At 46.9% G+C, this 14620-nt stretch overlaps 4 protein-coding genes across 4 annotated transcripts; 3 read left to right on the top strand and 1 right to left on the bottom strand.

The window, feature by feature from the left end:
- Window positions 1-1352: 1352 nt before the first annotated feature.
- Window positions 1353-2332, bottom strand: L3040_005310 (uncharacterized protein; the record flags this gene model as incomplete). The annotated part of the gene is made up of 6 exons (XM_066157320.1): window positions 1353-1483; window positions 1570-1656; window positions 1706-1821; window positions 1872-2108; window positions 2170-2260; window positions 2329-2332. The coding sequence occupies 6 exons, from the start codon at window positions 2330-2332 to the stop codon at window positions 1353-1355; spliced, it is 666 nt and encodes a 221-aa protein (XP_066011627.1).
- A 1311-nt stretch (window positions 2333-3643) lies between these two features.
- On the top strand, window positions 3644-3954 carry L3040_005309 (uncharacterized protein; the record flags this gene model as incomplete). Its single annotated transcript, XM_007288741.2, has 2 exons — window positions 3644-3698; window positions 3770-3954. The coding sequence occupies 2 exons, from the start codon at window positions 3644-3646 to the stop codon at window positions 3952-3954; spliced, it is 240 nt and encodes a 79-aa protein (XP_007288803.2).
- Window positions 3955-6616: 2662 nt separating this feature from the next.
- On the top strand, window positions 6617-7512 carry L3040_005308 (uncharacterized protein; the record flags this gene model as incomplete). The annotated part of the gene is made up of 4 exons (XM_007288740.2): window positions 6617-6946; window positions 7005-7065; window positions 7168-7277; window positions 7342-7512. The coding sequence occupies 4 exons, from the start codon at window positions 6617-6619 to the stop codon at window positions 7510-7512; spliced, it is 672 nt and encodes a 223-aa protein (XP_007288802.2).
- Window positions 7513-13324: 5812 nt separating this feature from the next.
- On the top strand, window positions 13325-14552 carry L3040_005307 (uncharacterized protein; the record flags this gene model as incomplete). The annotated part of the gene is made up of 6 exons (XM_066157319.1): window positions 13325-13361; window positions 13416-13604; window positions 13704-13814; window positions 13863-14034; window positions 14083-14252; window positions 14308-14552. 6 exons carry the CDS (start codon window positions 13325-13327, stop codon window positions 14550-14552), a joined length of 924 nt encoding a protein of 307 aa, XP_066011626.1.
- Between the last annotated feature and the right edge of the window lie 68 nt (window positions 14553-14620).

The following is a 14620-nucleotide window of genomic DNA, read 5'->3' as shown; positions in this document are numbered from 1 at the left end:
AGGAGGCTGCCGTGGTTTCATGGATGGACTCCGAAGCCCGTTTCTGGAGCACCTACAAAGCGACCGGTCTCTGAGGCCTATAGGGTCCCTCGTACTACTCCTATCTTGAAGCGTTGCGAGCTGGTTTTAAAGCTGGGCTCTAGCACGACTGTGGCCTAGAACAGCGCAGCTCCTAGAGAGCTGACACGGGGGATGATTGCACGAAACGATAATTTGCTCCCCCACTTTTCGTAGCCGGTCCTTGGAGGAACTTGCAAACAAAGCAATTTTGTTTCCAGTCCATTGCAAAACGATCATGAAATCGCGTAGTTCTTGTGGTAAGTTCTGGATGTCATAGGAGTGTCAAGTGAGTCGGTACCGACGCGTCGAAGATGAGCATTCTAGCATGTTTTGTTTACATCGCGCAGTGTTCGATGCGGGCGTTGTCGTTATCGATTTTGGCATTGATCGATGGCCGAGGAAAAGCGATGAGGTCAAGTCACTTAGAAAAGAAACAAAAGGTTGAGACAAGCAATCTCGCGTGTGGCATTAGTATGGCTAGATCCACCCAGCAGAAAGAAGTGGCGAAGAGAAGTGGAGAGCATCTTAGGGCCCACTTGGTTCAGCGCCATTACTTCGTATACATACAATCCTGTTTTAATATCGGTGACCAAAGCTGTACAAGATTTTGACCCGTATTTCTCCTGCTTTCGTAGCTCCAGTATGCGTCATGGTCGATAGCTTTGATATCATATACTAGATCTCACGTATCGATTTAAAAAAATTGGCAAAAGCCGATTTAAAATCCCTTACAATATCGAATCTTGTTCTTACCAAGGCAGCTGCAGATCACTCCATCAACACCTTTCTACAAGCCTTAAAATCGCAGTTCTTATCTCAATAGACTTAGTTCCCGAGGGAGAGTTGTGTCGCGAGGGGGGTGGGGGGTGATTGATGCTGTAATTAACAAGCAATGGAAACCCACCAAAAAGGAATTAGATTGGCTATGCAAGGACTATATCGGAGAGCGCTAGGCCTATGCCATCTTTTCGTTACTTTGGGATGCAAAAGGGGGGTGGGGACTGGCGATGTTGTTCCTGTTGGACGTTCATACCGTTGTATGGGTGTGGAGTTTGTTGTTCTTGATCTGACCTGTTGGTTGGGAAGTATGTCGTTGGCGTAGGTGGTCGGTCATCATCTAAGTTGCACTACTTTCATTTGCCTCGTTTATACGAATGAGAGAGTGAGCTCTGGGTGCATGCTCTCAATACATCATGCGACAATTCTTGCAGCATTAACCTGGGTTTAATCAACTCACGGCTCCCAAGCTCAACAAGAAAGACAGAAGAAACGTATTGCATTGCAGAAATGCCTCATCTACCACGCTGCAGAAAGCTCAGAAGCAGATGCAAAACTTTTACAGCTAGCAGCCCAATCCCAACGTATACCGCCAGCCAGAGATATCCCCGGAAGCCCGACGCCATCTCTACAACTCGTTGTGCTCCTGTCCATCTTGGTCAGTATCGGAGATAACAACCTTGACGGCCTCGGCAGCCTCAGCTATCTTGCTCTCCACGGCAGCCTTAATACCTTCAGTAGCCTTGCTAGCGACCGGCTTTTCAACAATTTTCTCTGGAGCCTTGACGCCCGCGATGGCCATCAACTCGGTTTCGAAGACTGTGTGTTCCGTTAGGTATGCAGTGGAGGAGTTGAGGGAAGGACGTACTCAGTGTGCTGCCAGCGGGGATTGGTCCTTGGGCACTGTTTCCGTAGCCAAACTCGGGGGGGATGGTAAGAGTTCTCTTCTCGCCAATGCACATGTCCAGGAGGTTATCATCCCATCTAGACCTGTCAGTCTTTGTTCCTCACAGCCTTGTATGTCAACATCATACCCCTTGATAACCTGTCCCCTGCCAACGGTGAAGTCGAGTGGGGTACCCCGGTTGTAGCTGGCGTCGAATTCAGAGCCATCAGACTGCAGAGTACCTCTGTAATGGACGGAGATCTTGTCGCCGACCTTGGTCTTGCGGTCGCACTCGACGGCACGGGTTACATCGATTGTGACTTCAGCAGCGAGGGCGGCTGTAGCCAAAGACGCGAGGGTGAGGACACGCATTGTTGTAGTAGATCTTATTGATATCAGTGTTAGCGATTGATTAAAATTGTTAAAGAGAAGAGATGGGTTTAAACCTTCTCAGAGACAAAAGTGTTAAAGAAGATCCTGGTCTTGTAAGTAGGAGGCGGCGGTGGATAGGAGGTGTTTGGGTTGTCGATTTAGGATCTGGAGATGTAGCTTGAGCTTGAGCTTAAGACAGATTGCCGCTATTTAGCCGGGCATTTCGTGCACACACATGGGGTTTAGCGTCCAAGGGATCGGATCGGATCTACTTTATGCCTTCAACCTCACCTCAGTCCTCACTCTTTGCAACTCTCTCTTTATTACGGTCCCAGGCCTTGCCGACAACAACATCAACATATCTTGCTGGCGACCTCTGATTTCTCTCTCTTTTTAGGGATATATGCGTGGGCAATTGTCGTCACGGGATCAAACAAATCACAATCTTGTCAGACTCAGCCGGTTATGCTCATTCATGCGGATCTCACGCTGACGAGTCCTTGGGCTCGCTTAGGTCAGCATTTTCAGCTGGACCCTTCTGCTTCAAACGCTTTCTCAATTCTTTACTATGTTGATCAAACTCTTCGCGGTCATTGTCTTTGCATTTTCATGACAATTAATCCCGAAAAATCTATGCCGTCAGTGTGAAGGTGTTGCCTTTATGGGCTGTTCTGAGGGCAAGCGAAGGATTCGGTCAGCCTCGAGCAGAGGGCCTCGAGCAAAGCCTCCAGAGAGTCTCACCGTCTTTCGTCTGCTATGCCATGTCCTGCCACACTGCGCACATGCTCTGAGAAATTGCCCTCTGCCCTCAGCCCTCTGCCTTCTGCCCTCTGCTCTCTACTCTCTACTCTCTGTCTCGATTCCTTGCCTTGGTGGTTTTCCTCGCCGACATGGATATTCTTGCGTCTATACTCTAGCGACAGACTTCCATTCGTCTGAATAGCCGCCATGCACCTTTGCCAGTGGCTGTGGTACGTACGTGTCTACTCCAGAGCCGGGGGTGAGGTTGATCTATAGGAATTGCTTTAAACCAGTCAGTCCCTTTCACCATCCCGTCCGAGTTTGCCAAATTCCAGGCTCTCTCCAAGTCTCAATGTGACCAAAGCACGGACTGGAAGCGTCTCGGTGAGAGGAGGCAAACTAGGTCAGTATTTAGCAGCAGTTCCGTCGGCACTCTTTCTTGGGGCAAGAGAGCAATCACGTCGTCCCATCTCATCCAGGACTGCCTGATTTTTGGGCTCTGGTTGACCGGCTGAGGGCTGCTCCCACTAGCTACCGTGCTGGCTCATAGGTATAAGTACTACGTTCTTTCCAACCAAACTCCGTCTCCTTGAAAGTATAACCTCACATTTCGCCCTACTTGAAACAAACAAACACGTGTATCCGCAGAGCTAGTACAGAATCTATTCAATCTCCAGAATGTCGCACTCGAACTCTCGCCTTTCCTACACTCTAAAGCCAGCCGTCATACACTCTGGCTCCTCGTTAAAAGATTCCCGAAACCCCTCCACTCGCTTGTCTACAGACTTCAACAGGACCACAACCACAATGGGGAATGGAGGCTACGAAGAGAGAGTGGAGAAACGAAGAGTTACAGACAACGGTTCGTATCGCAGATCCCCCTCTCGTTTCCGTGCATCAGTTGTGCTACTGCTAACGGAAATATTGCTTCAGAGAGATACTATGTCACTTCGACCACCTCCCGCGACGGGAAAACTTACATCCACAACCAAGACAGAGGAATCTACGATCGAGGTGCTCCTCTACTATCCCAAGCCACCTCTAACGACTTTCGGCGAGAAGAGCGTGAGCGCAGAGAGCAAAGACAGCGCGAGCAGGAGCGTAAGGTACTTCAGTGATAAAGGGTATATGCACCGCACGAAAAAGGACGAGGCATACTGTCGAGCACGGATAATTTCTGGTATTCGAGCGTAGGGTTGCTCAAGGTCCCGGGTGCATGCGTTTGGACGAAACTCTCCCGCCTTAGGTGATGCCTAGATGCACTATCTCTTCTTCTTTTCTGGCTGCAACCAGTGTTTTTGTCCCGCCTCAATCTTCGCCTTGTATCACGGAAATTGTAAGGTATTCTGCGGCGTATTGGGATGGATTGTTAGCGTGGCTGATGCTGATGGATAAGGCTGAGTGAGGTTGGTTTGCTGATGACGTTTAAGCATCAAGGCTCTGTAATCGTACCTGACTGTTACTAGATAGATTTTTTGCAATTTACCTGATACCAGATTCTCTCCGGCCGCCTTCTCGCTTCAAAGTGAGTGATGCCTCCTTTTGATTCCCCAGTCTGAACCTCTTGGCGGTTCTTTATGGCGGTACTTAGTATATATGTAGCCTTGCATAGAAGCAGCACGTCCATATGCAATCAGCTGCAGAAAGCCTGTACCCGGTATATATCAGGTCCTGCAAAAGTAATTCATTCCATTGCTCCGGTGACTCTCGACTGTCAGCCTTCGCTTCCTCTTCTGCTGCCTTGGATCCATCCAGCCAGTAAGCTAGATAGATAGATATATTTCTATACGATGTGATGAGAGAGGTGAATACTGAAAGTTAGAAAGAAAAAACCGAAAAAATTAATCGCGTTTTACGTTCATGTTTCCTTGTTATATGTATCCTGTTCAAAAGCCAAAGAAAAGATTCCAACTTGTCATTCATTCATTCACTCTGCTGTACTTGCAAGCGCTAAGCTTGCTTTCGCATTCATCCACGGGGATTTACTCCTCTGAGAATAGTAAGGAGAGAGGAGGGTCTAGCAGTATAAATAGAGCTATATTGGGAGGAGACCTTTTTCGATTCCTCTCTTCTTTTTTTTAAGTGTGCTTGCCAGTTGTCGCTGCAGCACCAGTCATGCCTGCACTGGCTGCACTGTCGTGGAATGCAAGTATTGCTTAAAAAAAATCCTCGTCTTTTTCCATGCTAGATGAGCCTGGCTGAGTTTTGGTGTTGCGCTTGTGGTTTCTTGCTATGGGTAGGTAGGTAGGAAGGTAGTAGTATTACGTAGGGTTTTGCTATTTACTTGAATATGGAAACGGGGAGGGGTGAAGTGAGGGCGGTTGACGGTGTAAATGAGAGTGAGTGTGAGAGTGAGGGCGAGAGTGGAGTGAGGATTTGATAGTAACAAGCTAATATATATATATATATATATATATACATATATTGACAGCTATAGATCTGTGATGTGGCACCTGTGGCAGGGAATTTGGTGTGAGGATTCTGGGATGTGCTACCCCTGGCCGGAAAGTTTTGATATGTAGGAGATCGTAGAAATAGGTCTAAGAGCCACGGCTGGTGTTGGTACACAGGTTGATAGTACTATCAGGTGTTTTGTTGGTTGGGTTGTAGATGTCTAGTATTGCTATACTGGTAGTGTCGGTCCCTTGAGGGGACCGCGGGTGCACGTGCCACCCTCACGTGCCAGGTCTACCACCTCCCTTTCCTACCACTTCTCGTTCCTTCCATTCTCGTCTGCCACATTGGCCCTTGTACTCCGACAGCTGGGGTTTGCGTGGGATCGGAAAGATTGTAGTACGTTATATATTCGTGCTGCTTGGGCTGGATTCTGGAATAATTAGGACTAGTTAAGTGATCTTTCACTTATACACTGGATTTTGTTTCTGTAGCAGAGATTGGCTATTCACTACCCCCCCGATCTTGCCTAGTTGGATTACTTTCAGGCATGATTGTGATGATGATTGAAGTATTCCTGGTTTTGCGTAAGGGTGCAGATTACTTCTTCGAACGTTTGTTTACCTTTCGAGCTTGGCGCTGGGCTATCTTTGTCTTTTTCGCTAGATTAGTGTTTATCATATGTTAACGACATCCTTACATTGAGTTTGGAGAATTTTCTGGGTTGAGATATATACGGTAATGAAATGAAAATAGAATTCTGAGAAAAAAAGTGAGAATCGTTATAAGCTAGAAATAAAGAGGCAGCGAAGAGAGGAATCGATTTGCTTTTGTCCCTTCATTCTCTTAGTATGACCGTATCCATACAGTTCAGCTCTACTGATCATGCTTTCAACTATTAAATACTCAAGAAGGCTTATGTGTATTTGGTGGAATTATGCAGACAACTTCTGAACTCATCTCCTCTCTTTTTTTTTCCAAAGGAAATTCGATCAAGTTCGTTCGCCCAAGCTACCCCAGTGCTTAGGATTCCGAGTTCTATTTGAATATTGCAAATTGTTGATCGAATTCATAGAATTAATCAAAAAAGTGCAGCCTTGTCCTGTTCTCACTTCAGTCAATGAAAGAGAAATAACCCTTTAATATAACGCACTCGTTATGGCTTGCCAGGAATCCAAATTTATATTAAACCTCAAGTTTTAACCTGAATGATTCACAGACAACCAGTCACTGATCAAGGTGAAAGTGCCCTTCTGACTCACTAAAATTTCATCATATATATCCTCCAGAAGTTAAAGACCCTCTCTGCTCCTCTTTACTTAAACATAACGCAATACGATAACACTCCATCTTATGATAAACACATTATACAGCAGCTCAGTCACGATGCAAGCTATCTACATCAACCTCCTGAACTTCTTGCTCATCCTTACCTTCTCTCCCACCCTGACTCTAGGCTCTGTGGACAACTTCAACACCGCTGCCGCCCAGTACTTCGAGAGCAAAGGCCTAACCATCTCACCTCCCCGCTTCTTAGGCGAGTTCCTGGGCTTGCCTGGAGTCCAGATTAACAATACCGGCTCTCTCGACGAAATCATCGCCCAGGTCAAACTCGACCATCCAGAATGGAAGCCTTCCACAGACCTAGAACAGCATGGCGCTCCGCGCAACATCGATCATCTGCGCTCACGCGCTAGTACTTCACAAATGTTCGCCGTGAGTTCCGTTCCTCGTCCTCTATCTGGATTGTGGACTGCAGCTGACGAGTTCCTAGCAACAATACACCTGTTACCCTACCTTTGCCTCCGCCCGCACTTTCAGCGAGTTGGTCCCTTGTAAGTATTAGAGTATTTGAAAGCTCCTATCTTTATGTTTACCAAAAGACATGAGATCATCCTGATGCGGCAATCGTCAAGACTGACGCCTCCGGTACTTAGTTGCCCGCAACCAACTGACCCTTGCCGGCACGAACATCGTCTATATGGACGCGCACTCCTGCGGCCGCCTCGCACGCTTCGGGGATGCCGGGATATGGATCTGCTACCTGGTATGTCTCCGCGTTTGCGTCCTAGTGCTTGATGATATGGAAGTACTGACGGGGTGTGTCGCAGGGAGATAGAGACAACTGGGGCTCGCCGTCGCTTTACTATATCGGTACCTGTGTGGACTACATTGCACAACAGTGCCTGCAAGACTGGGACCCTAGAATTGGAACTGGCTATGTTAGTGGTCAACTCGTTGATAGTGATCAGTGGTCCGTTGCCGTCTTCAAGGATGGTTGATTTTGACAGTCATGGCGCGCAAGTCTTTGGTGTGAATTACTAGGAGTTTCTTGCAGCCTGAGGTCTTGGTTGGTGCTTGGATCTCTACAAGGCACAGGGCTCAAGCGGAGGCGTTTTGGTGTGAGCCGCTGGGTCAGTATCGCGTGAGTTCCTCCCTGCGAATGTATTGCTTTCTTAACTACTTAAGCCTTGGCGGTCATTCTTGAGATTCAGCCATGCGCTTCAGAGTCTAGCCATATTTCAATGAGATAAAAAAACCATTGCTGGTATCAATCTGATGATAGTACCAGGTCACGAGGAAGCTTTGCTGATGTTGTGGTTGATTGACTTGTATTGTAAGAGACTACGAAGTGGGAGCGAGGTTGTACCTAGTAGGAACCAGCGCCAAGGCCTGAGGTCCGTGCACTGACTTGGTGGTCAGTGCACCTTGCTCTCCTTGCACTTTACCTAGCAACAAAAACTCATATTTCCATCGTCCTACTTTTCCGACTTAGCAAAGCAACCTGAAAGGCGGAAGTAGCAAGAGAATATTTTGCTCCAAATCTTGCTTTCTAACCATTGTTCATCTGTTTCTCTGTTAGTTAGCAGGTGCCATCTTGACTCTTGGGTTGGATGGCTCACTCACATACTAAGTCGCCTACCTCAGAATTTTCTTACCTGAGTCATAAGGCGAAATAATTCATCTTTCTACCATCCAGCAGGCGGGATGGCTTGGTAGGCAAGCTGTCTTCAGGACAAACTGGACGGGAACAATTGGCACTTTATTCGGCGATATTTTTTGGGATTAATTTCACTCTCTAAAAATCCACATAATTGATGTGGGTAGGATCCTTTTTTTTTTTTTTTTCCATACACTTTGTTTTTGTTGATGTTTGCACGCTCGCTTATAATTTTGCCGATGCAAATGTGGGTCTCCTTTATTAGCGACCGCGATGAGTTCGCAACTAATGTCTGAGGGTCTCATGCTTTCCTTAATGCAATTTTCAATGGAGGAGGGTGGATAATTTCAGGAGCGTAGCTAAAAGTTGAAGTTATAGGGGTAACGCACTGAAATTTCAATGAATGTAAGTGCGCTTTAAATTCTTTGCCTACATACTCTGGTATCCTCGCCAAGACTCTTGACTCGAAGTACACCATGACTCCATGATCAAAACACCTTGACCTAAGACTCACCCTTTTAGCCCCATAGTGTTTCACAGATAACACTTACTTATTATGGCTTCAGTCGAGTAGCCAAGATGCCGGCCATATTTGCCGTCTTCAGGAGCTTCGTGCTTACCATTGCCTCTTCGCTTATACTAGTAGTTGATTGGTCGGTGGCTCAGGCTCTCAAGACTCGGAGTTCTACAGCTAAGCCTCTCCGCGTGGCTGGCGAGCCCAAGATTCTACTCAGAGTCAAGGTCAACGCTACCGATATTTCCATCTCAAATATAATCGTCCAGAAAAGTATCAATATGGCTCAGGCGAAAGTTTCAGACTAAGGCATCTATCTAACCGGACCTTAACGAATTTATCTTTGTTACTGGGTAAGTTCCACCATTCCCCGTATGCTTCGTTTGGAAGCAGATTATGACTGCGTCCAGGGAGAGGGTTACTGAGGCTTCGTCTGAATGTCCGGATTAGCCTGGCTCTGTATGAGGGACTGGGACCCAGGCAAGCGCATGGGCTGGAATGCTAGTCACATAAGGGATTCGAGGATTACTGATCAGTTTGACGCCTGGATTCTCAGACCCAAGGATTGCTTCTTATAGCAACCAATCGATGCATCCACAACGCAAAGTTGCCTAGCATATAACGTGCCGGATGCACGTAAGACTCGAACGATACAATACCGATTGAGAAAAAGCAGACCAAGTGAGAATAGGCAGCTCGCAAACAGATTCATTTCAAAGGAATTAAATGTAAGCCCGATCTTCGACGCAACCTTGTGATAGAGCTAGGCTGCCACAAGACCTTGCCTGAGAATGAACCTTGTGCACCGCGCGATACACAAGACTTACAGCAGGTATCTATCAATACTGTGGGTATATCACAGGTGATGGTTGATAGACTAGTCCATGCGGTTTTGATTGTGTTGTTGTTGGATGTCTGGTATTGCTATACTAATTGTAATGGTCCCTTAAGGGGACCACGGGTGCATGTGCCACCCTCACGTGCCAAGGGAAGCCCATGGCTTCTCGTGCCTTCCATTCCTGACTGCCACATTGGCCCTTGTAATCCGACAAATACTTTCAGATAATTCGCGACTGCGTCGATACGATGCAAAGAAATTTAAAGTTGAATTGATCTGTAAGGCTTGGTTGATAGCCTATGTCTGGAGCGGCGCGCTTTTGGTGTTGTTTTTGTTGATAATCAGATCTGTCGTCGGTGGGTAAGGTGAAGATGTGTCGGGCGAGTCCTGGGTCTGCCTTATCTCCGCAATTTCTACCTTCAAGGCGTAGAAAGTGTATTGCTTGATAGCGACTATCTTGTCGTCACCGATTGTTGTCAAGATGTTCTTGTTCTTGTTGTTGTATTTTTTAACGTCGGGCGGGTGACAGGCGTTGTCAAGACGTTGCAACTTTAGATATCATTATTGTGGACTTACGTGCGGCGTTGCTTCTAGAACATTGAATTGAGCAAGCCGTTGTCTATTTTCTTTCTTAATATATTTATAGCAGCGTTGAGCAAAGTTTCTTCCAAGTAGCCTATAGCTTCTCTAGCTAAAAGATGACGCCTTGCAGATCATTGAAAGTCTCCTATCCTGCCGCTATCATAAAGACTAACGCCAAATCGTAGACTTCGGCGTCAGGAAATAATGCGCTATGTCTTAATCTTGGAACATAACTTGATATCTCGACTTGCTTTCTAGCCTGATGTTAGTACGTCGGGACTTTTAAGCAGGCGTTAGCACGGGCTCCTCGTTATCCTCGGCGCGATGTATGAATTGTTCCTCGGGTGAATTCTCAGGGTTTATAAGCAATTATTAATGTTTATTCATAATCGTATGTGTCCTCAAGTATTGTCTGAAGCTATTTAACGAAGCGAAGAGATGATTTCGAGCGCTATCGATGAGTATGAGGCTAGCTTGGCTGGACAAGACCATGAAGGAAGGTGTCAGAAACGGAATGAAAGGAGTCGACTCTATGAGCGAGTAGGAAGTTGTCTGATTGGGGCTCCTGTGCCAACTGGAATGGGAAGTCAAACTTCCGGGCTTGTCTGAATCGTAACCTGCCTTGTCAAGAATCCCGACTGCACTTTTCCGCAGTATAAAGCTGCGATGAAGTTGGCAACCACTTCAACATTGACAACAAAGGTAGCGAGAAAATTGAATACCGGAAGTTTTATTTGATTTATCGCAGTGATCGGAGCCTCCTTAGATAGCTGCTCCGATAGGCGTCACTTCTGTATTAAGGGGGGGGGAGGGGACGCGTTGTTCGAGCCGTCAACTTCAAAGTCGTAGTCAAGTCTGTCCAACCATAGTTCGGCTGGCATCTGCGTCGCAAGGTTGAGAATCAGCCAGAATAGCCGGGCGCTTATGTCGAACGCTCCCTGTATGCTCTCTAATATTCTAGTGCATCCAAATCTTGCAGATCACAGCCTTCCCGCCAATTATACACATCTTCTCGCTTCTCGCAGTCAGTTGCAGTCACACAGACTCACTGCCGTGTAAGTAAGTGTCTCCGCATTCCCCCTGAGTCCAAATAGGCAAGTACCTGGAATCCCGGACACTTGCAGATTATTTAAAGCAGAAGGAGGGAGCAATTCCCCTTCGCAGCCGTCCCAGCAGGCAGCGGAGTTGCAAGCTTAGCCAGGCTAGACACAAGACTTAAATAAGTAGGACATTTCGATGCGAAGTGCTGAGCATATATACCACAGTAAGATTCAAGAAGTGGCATCAGGGATTCGTAACTCTGAAATCCAGATTCCGGACTGCTTCTCGACGGGCTCCGAGAAAGTGACTGAGCTAGCGAGAAGTCTGATTGACAGCAGAGCAATACTTGACAACAGCTTTGGATTAAAGCATTCTTGATAATGTGTACCCGAATCCAGTACTTGATGCAGTACTTGTCTTGCGACGGATGCGGAGAGGTGATGGACCTTCTTATCCTTAGCAACGAGTCAAGCTCCTGCAGCGAGTCTGGTGTTACTGTATGCCTTAGGTGTCTGATATTCGTAAATAAGTTTGGCTACTCTAGGCCGCTGACGCCGCCACTGCTAGAGTACTCGAGAGGAGGAGTGACACGGTCATACAATTAGTGTGAATTCTCTCTGGTGATACAGGTTCTGACTGTGTCTCAAGATCGTCCTTTGGGCTTTGCGCTTCACTTGGCAAGCAATTGATACCGCAAGGGCAGTCCTTTATCAAAATCCCCGTGGATCCATTTGGATGCCAGTTGGTGAATGAATCGAATGAGATCCAGTTTTGGAAGCGTGTTTAGAACACGCTGTTATCCCATATTTTCTGTTTCAACTCACCGGATATTTCACGTCAAAATCCCACATGACTAGCAGAAGCTCTGCTAATGCAGATCTCGGAATATAAAGTACCCTGCAGCTTTCTTATAGAAAATAAAACTCATCTCTTGTACCTCATGCCTCGCAGGTTCTTGTTCTGAGATTTTATAGAAGGGCAACCGAGAAATCTTGCTGCCACTCGCATTTGGAATGCGACCGATTCCAAATTAAGCAAAGCCTATAGAAAACTTGAATAGTAAAAAGTGCCTAGAATATTGCGCGAAGGTCGGATTGAAAGCGACCGAATTCCTTGAGGAATTTATCATACGATTACGACTGATAGCAAACACTTTCCGTAGTGTGAGCATGGCGCCAAGGGTAACTGAAGTAGACTCGGGTCCTTCATCTCCGCAACATCGGCCTTCCAACCCAGCCAATGTACCTAGAGCTACTTCAATCCTTATTTTCAATTTACTCTAGGAACCTGTTCATGAGAGGCAACACGGGCAAGTCAGCTATTTTGTTTTGAGAAAATAGAAGGAGAGAAGTATATATCTTGAATTGTTCGCTTTCTCGAATCGCTTTGCTTTGAAGAGTGCGGAATAACGAGCTGCCTCCACCGCACAGCTGACGGTGTAAGACTTGCTATACATTAAACAGCGTGTGATATCAGAGGTGATGCCCCGGGAGAAAATTCACACGATCGCTCGCAAGGGGTAAGGCAGTAACGGATCTTACTCGTTCTGGCACTACGGCTTACCACCTCTTCTATGATGCATGCTATTCCTTCCACTCATACGGGCGCTGAACGCGTTCTCTCTCTTCCTTTTGAAAAATTTTGCACCTACTAAAACACCAAAGAAGCGCAAGCGTAGTGAGGCCGAACAGCAAATATCATAAATGCATCAGATTCTTCGGTAGAAACTTTCTCGGACGTGGGACGACTATGAAGAGTGCGTCCAGAGGAGTCGGGCACGCAGGTTCGGACGAGCAATTACCTACTCGACTTTGAGTAGAAAATGAACTGTACAACACTTCCGATATGTTAGAGCTTATAATCTGTCGATCTCCAGTCTCAATAACACGAGGAACTATATATTTGACAACGAAGAGGGAGTTGGGAACAGTAAATCTACGCGAGTCCACTTTCATGTAGAATCTGGAATTTACAGCTCTCAGGTCCAAATTTCGAACGAAAGAAGACCTGCATAAATGGGAAGGTAAGAGTGACTAGTAGCTGGCTCTGCACGAGTCATTTCCAAAAGTGGGGTACATCAGAAGTCGTTAGGATTAAAAATCGGTTCATACCTATCTTTTCGCCGTAGTACTCTTTGGCGTTCTTCCCTGAACTGACTTCTCTCCAAGCTAACTCACCATGACTTCTCAAGCAAAACCAGTACTAGGATGGATAGGTAGGCCAAAACTCGCAAGTCAAATTCGGGAAAATAAACTGACAGAATTGCAAGGGCTGGGCTCCATGGGCCTAAACATGGCCAAGAACCTTCAAAAGCATCTAAGTGCATCAGGCGGTCCAGCTTTGAACTTTACCAATCGCACGCTATCTCGAGGAGTGCCTTTGGTAGAGCTTGGAGGCGTCCCCTGCGCCACAATTACGGACGTTGTCTCGAAGTCTGATATTATCTTCTCTTCTGGAAGTAACCCACTGTACAAATAAAAGCCCAATTGCTAATTTAAAGGGTTGGGACAGATAAGCGATGATTCTGTCCTAGAAAGCATCGTCGCTGAAATGCTAGGGTCTGGCAATTTGAACGGCAAGATCATGGTTGATACTTCAACAGTGCATCCAGACACAACGGTTCGGGTATCGAAGAAGGTGACTGAAGCTGGAGCTACATTTGTATCGGGTAAAGCATACACAGACAGGAGACGAAACAGCGCTGATATGACCGCAGCTCCTGTTTCCGGCGCCTCGCCCGTTGCAGAAGCAGGGAAGTTACTGTTCATCGTGGCGGGGCCGACAGAAGCTACTGAGGCTATAGCTCCATACCTGAAAGGTGTGATGGGCAGAGAAGTAATCAATCTCGGGGAGGATGTCTCTAAGTCAAGTTTGATGAAAACTGCGGGGTACCATGACCTAAAAAACAAGGGAACGGGCAAGGCTGACTTGGTTAGGAATCTCCTGACAGCATCTATGATGGAGATGATTGCCGAAGCGCACGTCTTTGCTGAAAAGACCGGACTGGGGACCGAGGCAATGGAAAAGTTCATCGAGGAGAATTTCGGGCCGCTAGCCGGGACAATCTCGAAACGCATGACGACCGGTGCATACGAGCCCCCCAGAGGTATGTTTCTTGCCATCATATCAAAAGACAGATGAGACAGGACTGATCGTGATAGGTGGCACGCCACTGTCCGACTTGAACCTGGCACTCAAGGACGTTAGCCACGGCATCACTTGTGCAGAGAATGCAGGCACCAGATTGAAGATTGCTGAAGTCGCGTTGGGGCATCTGAAGGAAGCGAGGGAATTCTCGAAGAACCAAGGGGGAAGGCCCATGGACTCGTCCTCGATGTATGGGGTGATCCGGCGAGATGCCGGACTTGAATTTGAGACGGATTTGGTAAAGAAGAGGGATGCTTGAGGCTTGTTATAGACGCCAAATGTAATGAATTTCCATACAAGATATGAGATACGTAGGAATCTGACCTT

The sequence above is a fragment of the Drepanopeziza brunnea genome (assembly GCF_022702325.1).
Source record: "Drepanopeziza brunnea f. sp. 'multigermtubi' strain 214-2 chromosome Unknown ctg8, whole genome shotgun sequence".
In the NCBI taxonomy this organism is placed as follows: Eukaryota; Fungi; Ascomycota; class Leotiomycetes; order Helotiales; family Drepanopezizaceae; genus Drepanopeziza; species Drepanopeziza brunnea.
Note: the sequence above shows the minus strand (reverse complement) of the source record. Positions and strands in the feature narration are given on the sequence as shown.